The sequence below is a fragment of the Mixophyes fleayi genome, chromosome 5 (genome assembly GCF_038048845.1).
Source record: "Mixophyes fleayi isolate aMixFle1 chromosome 5, aMixFle1.hap1, whole genome shotgun sequence".
NCBI lineage: Eukaryota > Metazoa > Chordata > Amphibia > Anura > Limnodynastidae > Mixophyes > Mixophyes fleayi.
The window spans coordinates 276,554,679-276,574,795 of record NC_134406.1 but is presented as its reverse complement, the minus strand read 5'-3'; the positions used below and the strand labels follow the sequence as shown (position 1 = coordinate 276,574,795).

The 20,117-nt window shown below is 43.9% G+C and overlaps 1 protein-coding gene across 2 annotated transcripts; it reads left to right on the top strand.

Moving 5' to 3' along the window:
• The first annotated feature begins 5,340 nt into the window (after window positions 1–5,340).
• On the top strand, window positions 5,341–19,697 carry CDC25A (cell division cycle 25A). Of its 2 annotated transcripts, none has more exons than XM_075214216.1 (17): window positions 5,341–5,425; window positions 5,790–5,970; window positions 9,511–9,590; window positions 10,184–10,235; window positions 10,863–10,901; window positions 11,420–11,456; window positions 12,252–12,350; window positions 12,628–12,747; window positions 13,342–13,476; window positions 14,189–14,260; window positions 14,335–14,475; window positions 14,549–14,644; window positions 14,777–14,839; window positions 14,909–15,007; window positions 17,615–17,745; window positions 17,921–18,032; window positions 18,315–19,697. In XM_075214216.1, the coding sequence occupies exons 2-17, from the start codon at window positions 5,819–5,821 to the stop codon at window positions 18,453–18,455; spliced, it is 1,569 nt and encodes a 522-aa protein (XP_075070317.1). In that variant the 5' UTR covers window positions 5,341–5,425; window positions 5,790–5,818; the 3' UTR covers window positions 18,456–19,697. The 2 variants fall into 2 exon arrangements, with proteins under 2 accessions (XP_075070317.1, XP_075070316.1); XM_075214215.1 differs by having other exon boundaries at window positions 5,376–5,545.
• The last annotated feature ends 420 nt before the right edge of the window (window positions 19,698–20,117 follow it).

Here is a 20,117-nt window from a genome sequence, read left to right as displayed (position 1 = left end):
GGCTCCCCTTTCCCTACAGAATCCTTTACAAGCTCCTCACCCTCACATACAAGGCCCTCGCCAACGCCACTGCTCCCTACATCTCCAACCTCATCTCTAGTCACACTCCATTCCACCCACTGTGATCGAGCAACAATCTTTGCCTCTCCTACCCTTTGATAACCTCAACTCACTCACGTATTCAAGACTTCTCCTTTGCTTCTCCAGGGAAGTTGAAACAGACGCCCTGGTTATATTAAAACATCGCCCTATCTGTGCAGCTTCAATTGGGCATTAAAAACCACCTGTTCTTAAAAGGCTATGAGTCATTCGCTTGTCGGTTACCTCTCCTTCTCACTCTGTGTGATCCTGTCCCCATTTCGCCCTTTGTGTCTTCGGTATGTCTGCCCTTCCCTTTAGATTGTAATCTACTTTGAGCAGGGCCCTGTCTCTTCCTATTTCCACCACTTTTAACTTTGCTCTCCAGCTACTCTGCCCACCTCCTTCTTGGGCCTTCTGCCCTCTGCCTCCTGTCATGCTTCTCTCTGCACCTTTCAGTGGCTTTTAATCTGGTAGCCGTGCCCACACTCTTGGGCACAGGTTTCCAGCTTGTGCTGAATATCCTCTACCCCCACCCTTTTTTATTAGCTGTGCTTTGAGCTACCTGTTGCTTGTTTATTGTACTGTACTGTTCTACATTGTACTGTCCTATTGTTTGTTCCCTGTAAGGCACTGCAGACATTCTAAAGCACCCTATAAATAAAAATTATTGATAATAATAATAATAATAATAATAATGGATAGTCGGCAACATATAATATCTGGAAAATAAGGACAAAGTATTTTTCATTCCTGCATGGCTTACAAATTAGGAATGGTGATCTCATTTGAGCTCCTTGAAAAGAAGTTTGGGACTCAAACAGGATGACAAGCTAGTTGGGTCTTGAGAGAAGTTCCAGTTAAAGCCAAGATGCTGGTAGGGTACAGAATGAGTCTTTGGTCCGGACTAGTCTGGTGATCAGACGTGTTGAAGGAACAACAGCGGGCGTCAGCTCTCGAGTTCTGGGATCCTGCCCTGTAGGTAAGAATTAGGTGAAAATGTGTAAAAAAATATGGACCACCGAGCCTGACGAGAGTAAGGCAGTGAGCTGACCGGAGGTACACAAGATTTTCATAATACTTTTCTAGTGGTGCCTTGATAGCAACTAGATTCTTGCCTGCAATTCCATAGTTCTTCTCAGTGGGAGAAAGTTTTTTGGAGAAGAATTCGCAGGGGCAAAAACTCCTGAAGGTACCCTTTTTAGGACAGAACATAACCTATCCCTACAGCTGAAGAATCCACCTCTAAGAAAAATGAGAGATCTGGTTACTTTGTCAGGAACTTTCTTCTTAGGGGGTCAATAGTGTATTTATGAACCTGCTTTATGGCTCCAGTCACGAGAGATGCAAATGGGAAACTGATCTTATACATGATTTCTATTAATGTGGTTATTTCATCATAGCATCAACTTTATTGCTTATAGCTACGTCATCACACAGCTTCTGCTACTTATTGTCTGATTTATATTTGTGATATTTTGTTTAGTTGATGCAGTGTCAAATGACTGTCTGTCACAGCTATGTAAACCATTTGCTTAATTGGTTTTGTTCTTTACATTGTCTAGAGCTATGTATACCATAATATTACTGCTGTAACTTTTTTTTATTCAGAAAATGCTTCTAATTATAAAAATTATACAAAAAAAAGAGAGATCTGGTGGAGCTAGAACTGGTGCTGTTGAAAAAGCCTTTTTCAGGGTCTGAAATGCTTGAGCAGCTTCTGGGAACCACAACCTCGGAAGGCCAGCCTGATCCTGCAGGTAAAGAAGCCATGGACGCCCCCCTGATGTTTGGGTAGCTGCACTCTGCCACTAGATCCTTTAGGCCGGGTAGGAACCCGGGCAGTGACGGTCTCCCAGCGGAGCTCTATGTAGTGCTGTGGGACCTCATTGACCTGCTAGAGCTGTACGAGGAGATAGTGGTGGAGGGCAGAATGCCTCCTACTCTGAGAGAGGGACTGATCACGATCCTGTATAAGCGCAAGGGGGAGAGATGTGACCTTAAAAATTGCCGGCCCATGTCTCTCCTGAACGTGGACTACAAGATCCTCGCAAAGGTACTAACCAACAGGTTAAACGTTGTCATTGGGCAGATTGTTTATCCGGATCAGACATGTGGCATTCTTGGTCGCAGAATTGCAGACAGCCTTGTGAGGGACACGGTCCATTACATCAAAGATCGTCATGCACACGTGGCCCTTGATCAGGAGAAGGCCTTCGATCGTGTTGAATGATTATATTTTACAGTGTGCTGCACACACTTGAATGCAATGTATCGTGTGTGTTTTGTACCTTTATACAAATAAAATTACCTTTTCACTCATCAACGATCCTGTTCTGAAGTTATAACACCTGTGTGGATCTCGGTACTTTTGCTCTCCACAGCTCATTGCTTCACAGCATTACCTGGTCAGTTTTTTCTACAGTCAAAACCTATGGCCTTACTGCAGAGTATCGCTTATCATTGGTTCTGTTCCAGAGTTATGTGGATCTCAGTACTTCTGCTCCCCGCAGCTCATCGCTTCACAGCAATACCTGTTCAGCATCTGTCCTGTTCTTGAACTTCTACACTAGTATATACCTCGGATCTTCTGAGTCCGGCAGCTCATCGCCTCACAGTACTACCTGCTCAGCCTATCCTACTATCGAGATTCTTGGCTATACTGCTGATCATCGCACAGCATCCGTCCTGTTCCTGAATTCCCATACACCGGAGGCTACATATCATTCTGCCTTACAGTTACTTCAAGGTTCTTTGAATTATCTGCTCTACGCCCCCTAGAGGACCGCAACCTGCGGTAGGGAGCAGCTAAGACCATATTGCCTTGCGGGAATCCCTGAGGGATACCTTTCCTCCTTTAGACTCCACACCTCTGGGGGTAAGCTGTCAATCAAGCAGAGATCAAGACCATTCCAACTATCTGGCTATCGTGACAGTGACCCAATACTCTGACAGTGGTTCCACTCTGGATGTCAGATTCTGCCTTACATAGGCAGTTCAATTAGATTATGCAGTCAGTGACGTCATCCGCCATTGACCGCAGACAGGAGAAGTAAAAAAGCAGGTCCTGTTACCTGGCAATGGGCATACATGCGCAAGCCAGCAGAGAGGAAAGCAAAGGGTAGCATCCCATTGCCAGGCAATGAGCGCTCTGCTCTAGACAGAGGAGGATGGTGTCTTATCAGGTAAGCAGGGACAGCGCCGGACACACAAAAACTAAGTGACTTGTATTTCTACTGGTGAATTTTCCAAATCCGAATGTGTTTCCAGGCCGAATTCTGATGCCTCTGGATTCCATTCTGGAAAGCAACCAGTAAGTTGTGGACAGAATACTGGGCCGACTGCTATATCTTGCAAGTGTTGGCCCAGAGGACAACACTTGGAAACCATAAGACAATGTCTGTGCTCCACAATTGGTAAAGCTTCACCAAAGATACCTGGACAAACAAGAGATAAAGTCAAGAGGAAGTTGAAAGGTGGGCATATCAGGATATAACATCAGGCTGCTACTTGCTCTTCAATACTGCCCTCAGCCAATATGTCTGACACTGCATCACTGGAGGCCACCTTATTGCCTGTTTGAGCCTTTAAATAGACACATTTTGTTACATACATGACTTGAGTATTGCGACTTATTCCTGCTTGTGTTAAGCAAATGTTCCTTATGATTGCTCTCTACTTAACTCCGTCTACAACTCAGCTGTAAAACATGACTGCTGTACCTAATGTGGTTTATTCCATTAGATCCTTCTGCACCATGGTCCTTGTCAGATTCAAGCACTCCTAGACCTGTATCCTAACAACACAACTGTCACAAACCTTGAGGAAGCAGCTAATCTAAAGGGAAGATACAGTTCTCCAGACGACAGATAATGATAATCAATGTGTATTCTCACCTCCAGAAGATGTCAGATACTAGTTGCTGCTGGCTGTCTGCAATCTCATCACAGAGCAATGTCACATGTCAATGTCATCATTTGCCTACTCCCTTGTCATTTCCCCATGATAATACTTCCAGTCCCTTGTACTTCAGACTGTATACAATGATTGTGGCCTAGTAGCCCTCTCGGCTCATTCCCTTACACACAGCATCTCCTACACAGCATCATTCCCACTTCCAAAACTCCAATTATCACTTACCTTCAGTTATTTCTCGTATTACTTGCTCATAATACTGATAATAAGTCCCCCTAATATAAGACATTATTAGGTGGTGATATTAGTCTATACAAGTGCACAATATGTGACCACTACATATGACGGTAGATGGTAGAAGTATTACACCTAGGCACATTGTAAATGGGTGGACATAAGGGGTGCAGGCACGCACTGCCGCAATCTTAGGCTGTGTTTGCATCTGCTCGGTTGCAAAGGTGACCCTTGAGCAGCTGGGTAATCAGTACCAACTGGACCGGACATTGAAGTTATTCAGGATTGCTCATTCTCTGGGATACATGAGGCCACTGCCGAGCACAATGTTACAGTTATTTTATCATTCATTGGGTAGATAGTTATGTACTCTCCCCCATTCACTGTCCCCTGGCATCATCTATGAAAATTATACTAATTCTTCAGGAGAACTATTCCCTAATTACGCCTTAAAATATCCGCTGTTTATGTGAATACCTTCCTATAGAGCTATATACTGGGAATCGGCTGGTAAATCACTGGTTAAGACACGAATACTGGTATTATCATTAATAATTATAACTACTCCCATAGGATAAAAAAATAAAACTAAGTTAATGTCTATAAAGTATGGGATCACCTCCAATCCCTACACTTCCCTGCTTCCTATCTCATACTTCCTGGTCCCTACATTTATCCTACTTCCTCTTCCCTATATTTCTCCCACTTCCTGATTCCTACATTTAGTAACTTCCTGTTTCCTCAGTGTCTTTTTCCTACTTATAAAGCTAAAGTCTCCACTTCCTGCCAGTTACCAAGGTGACGGCTTCCTCTTCAATCATTGGTCAGTACGCCTGTCAATCACTCTCTGTCAAGTCTGTAAGCACTCAAGTCAGCAAGAGGTAAGAGCGGCTATTGCACTTCGCCGCTGTCACTTTCTCTGCTATCAACTTGTTATATTATCGGCTATTGGTTCGCACTTCTGCCACTCATTTAACAACAGCCTGCGAGTTCAGCAGTTATTGGTTAGATTCTATGTCATTCAAGCTATTACCAGTCATTGTCCAATCCGCGGCTATCACTGTTGGCGCCGTCAAAGCAACGCAGACGGATTTCCCTCTTTTCTGATTGGCTGTGCTGTTTGGCTCTCTCCGCTCTGATTGGCTACACTCGGATGGCGCCAAATCCAAGGCGGGCAGGGCGGTGGAGATGGCTCTTGGTGAGGGTTAAGAGGACAGCTGCGGGCCGAGCTGGGAGAAATTACCTCTTGTCCGGCTGTGAGGCGCACGCTGTCCCCTGAGCAGGAGAGACTTAGAGCTTCTACCCTGTTCCCTCACAGGTATAATGTGTCGCTGTAGAATGTGCGAGCTACACCCTATCGTATGAAGCAGTGGCCCGACCTCACGTCCGTGAAACTATAGTTTTATCCCGCTTGATCACTGCCCCCGTGCCTGTGAAACATCAGATTGAGCCTTAACCCAGCGCTGTGCTCTAGCTGCCCTGCGCCCGCCCGCATGTTGTGCTCTAGCTGTCCTGCGCCCTCCCGCATGCAGCGTTCTAACCTCTCGTTACTTTGTTTGCAGTACCCGGCCGCACTGGTTCCTGAGTGAAGATGGACATGTCCCGCTCGGCCCCTGCTCATGTCCGGGGGACCAGCTGTCTCTCTGGGCTGCCCGTGGTGAAGGCCCTCTTCTCCTGCGAGGCTGACACCGCCTTGTCTCCAGTCACCAACCTGAACATAGAGCAGTTGGCCGGCCTGGGCAGGTACGTGCTCAGCATTGCAGCAGCTGGTCTGGGGGTGCATGAGGGATAGAGGGTGGCATGTGTCTGCTATTGAGGGTGGCATGTGCTAGATTATGGGTGGCATGTGCCAGTGGCAGGGTGGTACCTGACAAGGGAACTGTGTGGCTTGTGCCAGGCAGTGGGGTTTGACTAATGGGGTGACATGTGTCTGAGGGGATATTGAGCGCTTTGGCTGGCTTGGGGCAACTGGTGGTATGTTTATGGCAATGTGCATATGGGTACCAGACTGGTAGGGATTGGCATGCCCCTGACTGTAGGGACGTGTGCTAGGTGGTGCCTGGAAAGGGACCTTGGAGGCATGTGCCCGTCTGAGCTGGCGTCTGCTGGTCAGGGGGCTGTTATGGGAATGGGTGGCATGTTCCTGCCTGAGGGTATATTGTATGCTTTAGGGGTGCTGTTTTGGCAAATGGTTTATGGGGATGACTGTAGCATGTGGCGGCCTGAGGGTGTGATGGGGAGGGGTGGTGCACCTGGCATCGGTGTAACATTGGCAGGACACAACTTCAGAATAAGTGTAAGACGGAAGTAGGTGATATCTAGTTACCAGTTCAATCCATTGATATCTTTTGTGAAGTTGAGTAAAATTTGCAGCATGCTGTAGTATGGCTGCTGTTAGTGATAGGGAGAGATGGATCTCCTGTTTCAAAACTACTGCAATACCTAATATCTATAGTGTCCTGTTGGACACCCCTCCGCTTCTGACCACATTTCTGAGTATTAAAGTGTTGTAATATATCTGGAAGGGGTTCAGCCTGCATGACCAGATCTCATCTGTTTTAGCAGTCTGTGCAACTGTTCATACATAATCTCTCAGTAAGTGGCAGGGATGGCCTGTGTATGAGTGTTGTGGGGAAGGATGGTGGTTAGCACTTCTGCCTCACAGCACTGGGGTCATGCATTCAATTCCTGACAATTGCCTTATCTGTGGAGTTTGTATGTTCTCCCTGTGTTTGTGTGGGTTTCCTCCTGCACTCCAGACACACGGGTAGGCTAACTGGTTGCTATTAAATTGACCTTAGTCTCTCAGTCTGTGTGTATGTTGGGGAGTTTAGACTGTAAACTCCAATGGGGGCAGGGACTGATGTGAGTTCTCTACAGCGCTGCAGAATTAGTAACTATATAAATAACTGATGTGTTTGTGGGGCAGCATGTGCCATGACAGTCAAGGCTTACATGTGATGTGCTGTTAGTCTCAGCATGGCAGTCCCTCAGGTATACTGGATATGGGTATGACAACCTGTACCTTGGTGTATTTTAGCCCTCCATCCTGCAGGAAGAGTATTGTGTATGTGGGTTTGGAGTGCTGACTCCAGGATCCTTGGGGTTTTTCCCCTTCCCATATGTTACAGGGTTTTGAGAAGTTTTATGTGCTGTAATCTGTTACTGTGATAGATGTACACTATATAGACAACAGTATTCGGATGCTTGACCATTACACAAACAGGGATGTAATGTAATTGTATTCAAATACATATACTTTAATATGGTCCCCCTTTTGCAGCGATGACATCTTCCACTCTTCTTGGAAGGCTTTCCACAAGATGCTGGAGTGTTTCTGTGGGAATGAGTGCCCATTCATTCTGTAGAGCATTTGAGGTCAGGCACTGATATTGGACCAGAAGCTTGATGGGGTTGAGATTAGGGCTCTGTGCAGGCCAGTCAAGTTCTTCCACACTGAACTCATCAAACCATGTCTTTGTAGTCCTTGCTCTCTGCACTGGGGCACAGTCATGTTGGAATAGAAAAGGGCCTTTCCCAAACTGTTGCCACAAAGTTGGAAGCATAGCATTGTCCAGAATGACTTGGTATGCTGAAGCATTAAGATTGCCCTTCATTGGAGAGAAGGGGACTAGCCCAAACCCTGAAAGACAGCTTCATACCTGTAAGGGTAAAAGTGTATGATTATTGATTTAATATCTATCATGTGCTAAGCTTTAGAAACTAATGTTATGCTATAACCTTAAAAAAGATATTGTAAGAATTATTCAAGGTTGTGAAACTACAAAGCAGGTTGTTCCCATGAACAGAAACAGACCAAGGACACGCAGCGAAGCAAAGCATTCTTTACAGATAAAACCCAAGAGCTCAAAGCTGGGGGCAGCACAAGGTTATTGCCAGAAAACCTGGAAAGAGATAATGCAGAAAGAATTGTTTGAACTTTGATGGAAAACTGCAGTATGTGTTTAACTTTCATAATCTACTGTCTTATAATTGGTTAAGCATCTATTCCCCTAGACTTTTCTGTATAAATAAAGACACTGAAGCGGTCTCAGATTGGAACAGAATAAAAGCTGTTCAGCATTATATCATACAGGTGTTGAGAATTTTTCTGTTCACCAGTCGACTGCAAATCGATGATCTATCAATCCCCTTCGATGTCGGTCAGAAGCATCAGTGAACCCTGATACCCCAACATACCATTATCCCTCCTCCACCAAACTTCACAGTTGGCATAATGCAGGCAAGTCTCCTGGCATCTGCTAAACTCTCCTATCTGACTGCCCTACAGAGAAGCGTGTTTGCTCTCCACAGAACACGTTTCCACTGCTCCACAGTCCACTGTCGGTGTGCTTTACACCACTCCATCCGACGCTTGGCACTGGTCCTGGTGATGTGAGGCTGCATGCAGCTACTCGGCCAGGGATGAACAGTCTTATTGTAAAGGTACCACGCATCCTATCGCAGTACCACGCATCCTATCGCAGTACCACGCATCCTATCGCAGTACCACGCATCCTATCGCAGTACCACGCATCCTATCGCAGTACCACGCATCCTATCGCAGTACCACGCATCCTATCGCAGTACCACGCATCCTATCGCAGTACCACGCATCCTATCGCAGTACCACGCATCCTATCGCAGTACCACGCATCCTATCGCAGTACCACGCATCCTATCGCAGTACCACGCATCCTATCGCAGTACCACGCATCCTATCGCAGTACCACGCATCCTATCGCAGTACCACGCATCCTATCGCAGTACCACGCATCGTGTCACTAAGCTCTTCAGAACGACCCATTTTGTATGACAAATGTTTGCATATGGAGACTGCATGGCTGGTGCTGGATGTTATACACCTCTGGCAATGGGTCTGATTGGAACACCTCAATTCAATAATGAACAGATGTGGCCAATACTTTTGTCCATATAGTGTATGTGATTGGTTGCTGGGGGGCCTTCTGCTCCATATTGGATTGATGTCAGGACTGAGCAAAACTGTTATAGTGCCAGCTGTGATAACACAGTATGTACCTATCCTGCTCAGTTAGGACCTAATAACCTTTCGACTACTCCAGGCATATCCTGTGCATACTAAATATAATAAAGTGGTTATGTGCCAGTATTTTTATTTTATAGTTGTACTAGTATTTACTCACAAGTCAAACGCTGTAACCGTTACAAGTGATAATGGCAGATTAATGGTTTCTAGATTGTTCCTGTGCTGTTCTGGGAAGGTTTAGGTTATAGCTGACCTGGCCTCTTTTGTCTCTACAGCCAGTGTGAAACCCCCAAGTGCAAGCTGGGTGACCGCTGGTCCATGCAGAGGGCGGGTTCTTCAGAGTCTGTGGATGCTGGTGAGTCCCATATAGAAATGTCGCTTCATCTGTGGCCATTGACTGTTATAATATTTGGGGACTGGTACAGTCTACACAGTAGATTTGGAAAATATTGTCTCATTCAGTCCTTGTCTGTCAGTGTAGAGTGAGAGTAGCCTATAAAATGCAGTGTACCCACTTATAGCTGTAATAGTGCAATGGTATATAGCGCTCCTAGGTTCTAGAGACGTTTCATTGGAATATGAATTGATTAGAACAGTTTATGTATTGCAGGAACTCTGTTTTAGTGTAGATGGGTAAGTGAGTCTTGCAGTGAGTAATAACTCCTGTCCTGGACACTGATGTAACACTCTGCAAGCCTCATGCTGGGGGTAGAATATTACTGAACTTACAATGCAGGAGTGAGATATATATGACACCAGCTTTGTCCTTTACGGTGTTCTCAATCTATAGGAGTTGATGGAAAGAAGCAGTTGTCTGGTACTGCCCCGACAATACATTTAGATCTGTAGAAATGCAAAGCAGTAACACTATATGGACTTTGGGTCTGTTACTGGGGCTGGGTTTGGTATGTTTAGTGCTGGACCTCACTGTTAAACTTTTGTCTTCAGGCCTTGGTCTTGATTCCCCTGGTTCAATGAGCTTGAGAGACCTGGAGGAAACGTAAGTACGACGGATAAGTGGGCTGTTGGTGAATTGCCTCATTTAAATGAATCTTTGAGTGCACTGAGACAATAGCAATATCAGACAGCTCTTCATCCACCGATCCATGTAACTCAGTGCCTAGTTTACCCCTAGCTGGGAGCCTGCAGCACTAACACTAACAGGCCAGGTTGTCTGTCACATGAAGTGGTGGCCCACCTGCATGTCCATGAGACTATAGTTTTGTCACTTTGTCACTGTGACTGAAAATCAGATTAAACCCTGACCCTGCAGTGTGCTCCTCCTGTACCCTATTAATGTGGCATTCATGTAATATTCCTGCTCTCGGACTGAAAAGGTTAATCTGGTGTACTACAGAATTCGTTGTAATCCTGACATTCTAGAGCTGTTCTGCGGCTTGGTTGCCTAGTGCACCTCCATAGTGATCCTGTTCTCGTACAGACTTTGTATTTAGTGTAACTGCTATCCTGATTTCATACACTGTACATCCTTCCACTTACATTGCTGCTCTCCAGCATCGTATGTAGTACAGCTTCCAATATCTAGCTGAGCTGTGGCTCTAAATGGGAACTAGAGAACACACATTGTCCCCTCGGTATCTGTCTGATTATTTTATTTGGTTTTTAGATTTGAGAGATCGCTCTTTGATTCCAGGCGGGTAATGAAGTAAGTGTCATACTGTGCCTTCCAATACTGTCTTGTGTTTACTGTTATCCCGCCCACCGAGGGTCCCCATCTACAGCGCTTCAGGGGCAAAACACTGATGTAAAATATGCAAGCACCAGCTGATGGGATTTGTACTTTATTTCCACCAGAAGAGGGTGTATGTTTGTGAGAACAGACTTTAGGTCTCGCCATAAATAAACACAACTCTGGATTTGCACTCAAAGGTGATCAGGCAGAATGAGTAATTGCTGGAGCTGTTATCTGGGATGAGCTGACTTCTGTTACTGTTGTGTTTGCAATATTCCCAATAATTGTGTGGTTATAATTGGTGTATATCTGTCTGTCACCCTGGGGCTGCTCCATGCCACATAACAGATACAGGTGGAGTAAACTTGTTTCCCCAGCTGTACACTTTCAGGTGGTTGGTGATAAATGTGACTTGTGGAGCTGTGTATTCTGGGAGTCTTTGTAAGAAGATTTTTAGCTCACATACAATCTTATTTATTTTTTTTCTTTAGTACAAAGTTACCTTTGGGAAGGAGACGGTCACTGCCGGTGAGTCCTGTTATGCATATTGAATACAGACATGGGGATGTCTCTGGAGCCTGGATGAGGGGTGCTGCTGATCATTAGTTTATTTCTAAGCCTCGATGGAAACCATGGACTCAGTGATTGCTGAGAGCAGCGCCTTTCTATACATCAGTTCTATACATCAGTTGTTGTGTCTTGATATGTCCTATAATGGCAAAACAGGGCTCTCGGTCATTAGTTTAGGAATTCTTGCATAATCTGTGTACTTGGGGCTGCCTCTTCACCACATGGGACTGTGCAATGCTTTTCTGTAAAGCTGTTTATTGTGCATCTCCCTCTATTATTGGCTACAGTGGAGATGAATCTTCAGATTCTCACCAGCTCCATTGTCTAACTTTAAGGGGCTCATTCTATTTGTCCATGTTGGTCTAGGATTAATGCGGTGCTAGTACTTTTACATTTAATACAGTAATTATAACTCTGATTTTTACTCGCGGCCTTGAGAAATGTGAGCTAAAATCTGTGTTAAAATAGCTGTACTAATGGGAATACTGCTCAATTTTACCACACGGTAATAGTGCGCAGGCCACTCGTTGTTCCTAGAATAACGAATCTGCGTTGAATTGGCCCTAAACAGTAACTTTCTTCGAGGGCATGTTGTGTTCGTTATGGGGCACAGCAGGTACACCAGATCTATGGGTCAGCTGTCTAATCTGCCAGAGCTGCATTGTCAAATGGGCAGAAGAAGCCGTCTGTCAGGTGTTGTGTGTGCGAAGAAGCTTTAAACTTGTGCAGTGATGTTGGACATCTCTTCTCCAGCATAAACTCCTGGGTTCAAGCCCTGCATTCAAGAGGAATCTCTCGGACTCCCTGGATTGTGATGTTTTTGAGCCTAGTGAATCTGAGAACAAGGAAAATGTACGTAACATTGCAGATTGTATATTACAATGTCTGAAGATCTAATGTTCATTTTTGTTTTAACAATTTCCTACTGGTGGACAACTTCATTCTGTCTTATACTATAATTATACAGAAACGTAATTGTGTAAGTGTTCATGGGTTTAGGAATCATGCATGCATGCTAATTCTCAGCACTTCCTGCAATTTATGTGCTGTCCCAGCTCTATAGTGCTTGGTATTTTCATGCATGACTAACAATCGCAGCTGACTTAAATTGTATTCCTTGTCTCTTCAGGAAACCTTCCAGTTCAAAATGCCAGTTAGACCAAGCTTCCGAGGCTCGGTGCGCTTCCGGTGCCAGGCTGATGGAAAGGAAGCTCTTGTGCAAAGGCAGAAGTCTGCTCCAGCATGCATGGTATTCTGCATGTAATATTCCCTCTGTACTACTCCCTTTATCTGTCTCTTATGGAAGCTCTCTGCTCAGTGACTTTCCACTTGGTAACTTACAATTAGCAGATATGCAGAGGGTACCCTTTATCCTCCACCTAAACAAGCAAATATTAATAAACATATTCACCTTGTGCTATACACCCAGTGTGCACATTGTACAACGCTGTGATTTCCCCAGCTCCACCATCTGGTATCTGCGGTTCTTATGGGCAGTGATGTCTTCAGTATAATGTCCTGATGGTTTCTTGTACAGATCAAATAGCAAAGATATGTGACCTCAGTTCTCTATCAGAGCTGCAGCCCCAATGTCGGCTTAACACAATCCATGTATTGTTATATGGAAACTTAATCTTGGTGGTTTATGGTCCTATAAACCAATCGCCAACACTTGGAAGTCAGATTGGTAAATTAGTAGCTTGCCAGTCCTATCTTGAATACAGGACATTGGTAACCCAATGACTAATCAGTCCAGAAACTTATCCTGCATGGAACATTTTTTGCTTCTTGTGATACTGAGACGGGTTAATGGTTCTAGTAAATTGTCGTGATTTGTCTTCAGTTTTCTTCTCCTGGAAAGGACTCTGATGTTAGAGGATACAATCTGCCATTAATACGAAAGTCTTCTTGCACTTCCACTACTACTGAAGGCAGCGATGATGGATTCCTGGACATGTTGGTTGGAGAAGATGAGGAGGTATGACAGCACTGTACATGGCACCTTGCTAGATGAGTCTTATCCTTTCTTTAGAGTTCTTCCTCCACTGTGGAGACCGCAGATCAGGCGTAACATGGCGGAGAGAGGCGCACAGCATAATGATATTGCAATAAAGTATATGGCTTCACAATACGGCGACATAAATGCAGTGCATATTGGACCTGTTACAACCATATACAGCATTATAACAGAATACTTGTCTTTTGCACTTACCTGTTACCAGTATAACCCAGGTAATCTGCTCCTGCCATACTTGTGCCCACCACAGTATACTGCATTACAGCCTTATACTCGTCATATGCCACCTGTGCCCTGTATATCATCTTGCCCACCTCAGCCATGTTCTTCTTGTGCCCAACAGCCCCATACCTGCCTTAACTGCCACTTGTTGTACACGCTAGTGGGGTATCGTGGTTGGTCTACGCCTGGCCTGACCAACTTGCGGCCCTCCAGATGTGAAACTACAAGTCCCAGCATGCCCTTCCAGCTATCAACAGCAAAGCATGCTGGGGCTTGTAGTTTCACAACATCTGGAGGGCCGCAGGTTGGACAGGCCTGGTCTACACAATAACTGGGGAGGAAACCTTTAAAAGGAACTCTGTATTTTAGCATAACTTATACCCAGAACTAAAACTGCAATTCTTGTGACTTCTACAGAAATGACCATGGCACTTGTTTCTCTCCTGTCTAGAATGAGCCTGAGTTTCCGTGTGGTGTTGCCAGTCTGTGGACTGCTCCGCTGGTCATAAGAAGCCCTGGGCTTGTGAGTAGACACCTCATGTCCTAGCTGTTGGTTGTGGTGAGCTGCCTGGCTTAGTCTCTTCCATTTTTTTTTAGTGCTGTGAGGCTGGATCTCCCTCTAAGCCCCCACTGGCGGACAGGCCTTCCATAAAGAGGACGGAGCTCCCACGTGGAGAGATGCCGGAGAGAATTAAGAGGCGACGCAGCATGTTTGAGGTGACGGAGGACTCTGACATGGTGAGTACCTCTCTGGATGATGTAGACTAGCAGAGAATCCAACACGTCCTGACTCTGTCTCTTAATGTTACAGAGCACAAGTCTGATGCGCTCCATGTCTTTCTCCAAAGAAACTATTGAAGGCTTACTGGACACTGACCAAAGAGATCTTATTGGAGACTTCTCGAAGGTAAACAGTGTTGTGTGTAATTTCTGCCTTGGATGATGGTCCTTAGTCTATTGTTTACTACATTTGTATGACTCTTGCACTCCTAGTAGACTCATTAACATGGGTTTGACTTTTTTTTTTTTTGGTCCCTAGACCTTTCTACTTCCTACTGTGAGCGGTAAACGTCAGGAGCTGAAATATGTCACCCCAGAGATGGTACGTCTACACTGGTGTGAACACGGGACATCTATTGTTTGGGTCCAGTGCTGACTACTTTTCTTACAGGTGGCCGTGGTTTTAAACGGACATTTCAATGACTTCATTGAGCGTTGTGTGATCGTAGATTGCAGATACCCATACGAGTATGAAGGGGGACATATAAAGGTGAGCTGATTGTTTGGTTTCTTCACTGTTTTGGTGTCTTGGGTTTACCGTATGTCTGTCTGCAGTTTGTCTAATCTATAGCAGTGGGGAGGCGGTATAGACCACTAAACACTTAGCGTTACTGCTGTCAGTGGCCTTGCATTTGCTTAGATAACTGAACTAATGTAAAGCTTTCATAGATCATTAAATAGTGATCTTATAACAGTAATAGCATATAGAATATATAAAGATATAGATAAAAATTATGCTTATAAAAAGCAAGACATAAAACAATCATATTACATGGCTTTCAAAAGAGAAAAACATTGCTATCAATATATAATTAACCCTTATTAGACAGTATCCAGTTAGATAAGGGTATCCAACAGCTGAATCAATAACATTTGCAGGTGCTAGTAACCCTTAGAAGATCCTAAGCAGCCGTGGAGAAAACCAATAGAATGTCAATTCCAATAAATCATCTGTAGAAACAGAAGTTGTCTCTTTTGATAAAGAGGAGTACAGTAACTTTAATATTGCAATGTTGCCTCTTTTAGTGAAGAGGAATACAATAACTTCAATGTCACAAAGGTAATTGTATATTCATATGTCCGTATACAAGTAATATCCGTGCAGCTGGGGTTTAAGAGTAGTAAGGATATGTGGTAGATGAAAGCTTCTTACCATCTGGACAGCTAAACATCGGCAGACATTGCGTCCCTCCACATAAGATATATAGATATATGTGTATTCTTACCCCCAGCGGATAATGTCCTCACATCAAGGAACAATGCTATATTAAGCCACTGTTTAATGGAACAATCCGGAGACAGGTTAAAGGTCCTCTTCGGTGCGCACCAATCCGGATAAGCTTTTCAAGTCACGTGACCAAGGGTTCGGTTTATGATACAAACTAACTTATCCCTTTGTTAGGCTCACGATAACTCAGGTGATATAAGCATAGCAAAAATAGCAACTCAAATAGATAGAAGTTCCATCACAAGCAGAGAACAATTCTTTCCCATCAGTGCACGAACAGTGTCTAATTGACAATTCAGGCAGCAAACACAAGGCGACGCGTTTCGTCTGATATACAGACTTTCTCAAGCACTCAAGGGCTTGAGAAAGTCTGTATATCAGACGAAACGCGTCGCCTTGTGTTTGCTGCCTGAATTGTCAATTAGACACTGTTCGTGCACTGATGGGAAAGAATTGTTCTCTGCTTGTGATGGAACTTCTATCTATTTGAGTTGCTATTTTTGCTATGCTTATATCACCTGAGTTATCGTGAGCCTAACAAAGGGATAAGTTAGTTTGTATCATAAACCGAACCCTTGGTCACGTGACTTGAAAAGCTTATCCGGATTGGTGCGCACCGAAGAGGACCTTTAACCTGTCTCCGGATTGTTCCATTAAACAGTGGCTTAATATAGCATTGTTCCTTGATGTGAGGACATTATCCGCTGGGGGTAAGAATACACATATATCTATATATCTTATGTGGAGGGACGCAATGTCTGCCGATGTTTAGCCGTCCAGATGGTAAGAAGCTTTCATCTACCACATATCCTTACTACTCTTAAACCCCAGCTGCACGGATATTACTTGTATACGGACATATGAATATACAATTACCTTTGTGACATTGAAGTTATTGTATTCCTCTTCACTAAAAGAGGCAACATCGCAATATTAAAGTTACTGTACTCCTCTTTATCAAAAGAGACAACTTCTGTTTCTACAGATGATTTATTGGAATTGACATTCTATTGGTTTTCTCCACGGCTGCTTAGGATCTTCTAAGGGTTACTAGCACCTGCAAATGTTATTGATTCAGCTGTTGGATACCCTTATCTAACTGGATACTGTCTAATAAGGGTTAATTATATATTGATAGCAATGTTTTTCTCTTTTGAAAGCCATGTAATATGAATGTTTTATGTCTTGCTTTTTATAAGCATAATTTTTATCTATATCTTTATATATTCTATATGCTATTACTGTTATAAGATCACTATTTAATGATCTATGAAAGCTTTACATTGGTTGCTCTCACATGATCTGATTTAATAAATGTTTTATCAGGCAATTCCTGCGCAACTCTCTGTTTGTTGTCGTTGCATTTATATGGAGGTTTGACACTACCTCCTTTTTGAGTTGCTGCATTTATTGCCTAATATTTAATAACATATTGATTATTATTTGGGACCTATTAGCGCCAGAGATTTAGTTGTTTTTGACTTTTTGTTAGATAACTGAACTGTCTTGTTGAGGGGTAGGGGCATAATCAGGAATAAGTGAATAAACGCTACTTGCTACCATTGTTTACACTCCAGGTTTACATTTGTTCGGGGGGGATGTTTTCTGTCTCCTGCAGCTCTATCTGTGATTCAATGTCTTCTCTGAAATGTTTAACAATTTAAAAAACCCATGTTCAGCATAATGAATCCACTTCACAGGAGACAGGAACTTAGAAATGATTTTTTATCATTCAGAACACCAAAAAGCAAAATCTAAAAGGGTTTCATGTAAAGGTTTTAATAACCACTTGTAATAGAGTCCTGAGTGAGCTAATCTTGTACACGCGTGTAGTTTGTATGTGTTCTCAGTTAAACTGTCCATCCACAGAGAGCCATCAATCTGCACATGGAACTGGAGATAGAAGATCATCTTCTGAAGAATCCAATCCGTCCACACGGAGCCAAGCGAGTGATCATTATCTTCCACTGCGAGTTCTCCTCCGAGAGAGGACCCCGACTGTAAGTCTCCAACTTCTGGCTCCCTTCTGACTTTAAACTCTCTGGAAGATGTTCCATGCTAGGTTGTGATGGCTGCCTTCCTCTCCTCAAACCAGCCTGATGGTCCTCACATTCTTGTGTTACAGGTCCAGCTACCAACAAGTAGACCTGAATCTGATCTCTAATCTTTCTGCAGGTGCAAGTTCTTAAGAGAGAAGGACCGAGACCTGAATGAGTATCCCAACCTGCACTATCCTGAACTGTACGTTCTATTGGGTGGCTACAAAGACTTCTTCCACAAGTGCAAGGTACAGACCTATCTGTCTGGTGATTGGAGAATTGGGGTGTTTCATGATATCTGTAGAAATGGAGCTCTAGGTATGTGGAATATCAGAACAGGTCTTGTCTAATTAGCTGGTTAAAGCTGTTTCAGCAGTTCTTGTTGGCTGTGAGTAAAGCACAGGTTAGACAAGTAGAGCAGCTAGTGTTGGTTCTAGACAATGGGCACAGTTTAGAGTGGTTTGGGGACACAATCGCTGCTTCGAGGTGTGATCAGAAACTCCCTCATCAATTACCTGTTCTCCTTCCAGTCATTCTGTGAGCCGGAGAGCTACCGGCCCATGCTCCATGAAGACTTCAAAGACGATCTGAGGAGGTTCCGCATGAAAAGCCGCACTTGGGCTGGTGAGAAGAGTAAACGGGAGCTGTACAGCCGTCTGAAGAAGCTGTGAACATCTGCCCTACTGACTATTGTACAATACACAATAGCAGAGTATTCCCAGGGGAACTCTAGACTTCTGTCCTAGATCCTTTGCACAATCCCTGGGAAGTGGTCAGATAAGTTCACAAATGTCCCTAAATCTCTCGGGGTAGGAGCATAGACAACATGGCATTGCTGGAGTAGCCGTAATGTGTAAATCCATGGACCCCTGTACATTACTGCTCCATCGGTGACATTGCTGATCCAGAGATGCTTTTATCTGACCTGTTTTATTCTGAGTGTGTGAATTATGCTGTGTTAATCTCCCATCTGTCTCCTGCAGAGCAGCATTCCATATCTTCAATCTGAGAACACCCAGCAGGGTCATGTTATGATTCTGTCTGTAATAATGTGTCTCTAAATGAGTGAAGAAATCCTGAAAACATGACCTGTTGGAAGTGCTTGGAATGGAGCTGTGGAAATGCTGTTAAGGGAGCATTTGGGACCATTTTGCTCAGCAGTAAAGTGGTACCGAGACTTCCAGGACCCTGGTGAACATGGATGTCTCATTCGGTTCATCTCGTGTACCACAAGTTTTATTATTTTATCTTCTCTTCTCAGTTTTTGAGAACTCTTATTGAATCAAGGATTCACTTTACGGCAAGTACCTGTTTTTATTCCAAAGTTTTACCATGCTGGCAAAGCTGCCTTTAAATTGGGATAAATCTGCATTACAAGCCAAGTTTTATTTTGTACATATTGGGGTGTTTAATCAGTGTTTGCATGTACAATGGTGAAACTGAACCAACATGAGAGACACGGGTTTCGTGTTGAGTTGTGGTGTAGAATCTACATAGTACCCGGAGTCATTGATGTGTTACAGCAGAACAGGATCATTGTCTGTACATGAATGGTACGTACCACTGACAGCGGTCTGACAACTCTGACCTATCGCATGTTTTAATGAATAGATTTAGTGGACTATACATTAGAAGCAGGATATCTGCACCGACCTTTTGGCGTCCACTCCAGACATAAGTGACCACTTTTGTTAGTGAAACATCAGAACATTTTCCATGTTTAGTGTTGGGTTTTGTATTTTGTACCATCTAGAATGTGCGTTTATTTACAGTCATGCATACACCAGAGCCCGCTCATGTCTATAAATAATTTGTGACCGTAGTCATGTGACTCTGATTTCAAGGCTTTGCAGTCCTGTAGGGAATATGCAGTCTCTTTGCTTTCTTACAGGAAAATAAAAACCTAAATCCTATGTCTGACTCCCAGTGACATTTGTTTGCACTGTAGAACAGGGTCCATTATTCACTGGTAATAAGAGCTGCAATACGACGACTCCTGCAGTGTTGTGAAACCAATGCATTGATAAGCACTCAGTGCATCATGATACAAATGACATTGAATGTTGGGGAACAGAAGCAAAAGGCCATGACCATGAAGCTTACACTCTAAGTTGTGGGGGTCACTTGATATAGAAGATCATGGAATAAGATTTGCTGCTGCTATTGGGGGAAGTGAGTGGTTATGAGGCTGCTCTAAGAACAGACGATGTGGAGAAGGTATGGGATTCTTGGAAGTGATTCATCATGGACAGGAGATGTTGAGTCTTGGGGCTGGGATAGCATTTAGCAGCGAGGAATAAGTCTTCTGTGCATGGAATAAGACTGAGAAATAC

What these genes read in the sequence shown, in the direction of transcription:
- CDC25A (XM_075214216.1), top strand. Translation starts at nt 5,819, where the DNA reads ATGGACATGTCCCGCTCGGCCCCTGCTCATGTCCGGGGGACCAGCTGT. An exon ending in GATTCCAGGCGGGTAATGAA is followed by an intron (nt 10,902 to 11,419) that starts GTAAGTGTCATA and finishes TTTTTTCTTTAG; the next exon opens with TACAAAGTTACCTTTGGGAA. An exon ending in AATCTGAGAACAAGGAAAAT is followed by an intron (nt 12,351 to 12,627) that starts GTACGTAACATT and finishes TTGTCTCTTCAG; the next exon opens with GAAACCTTCCAGTTCAAAAT.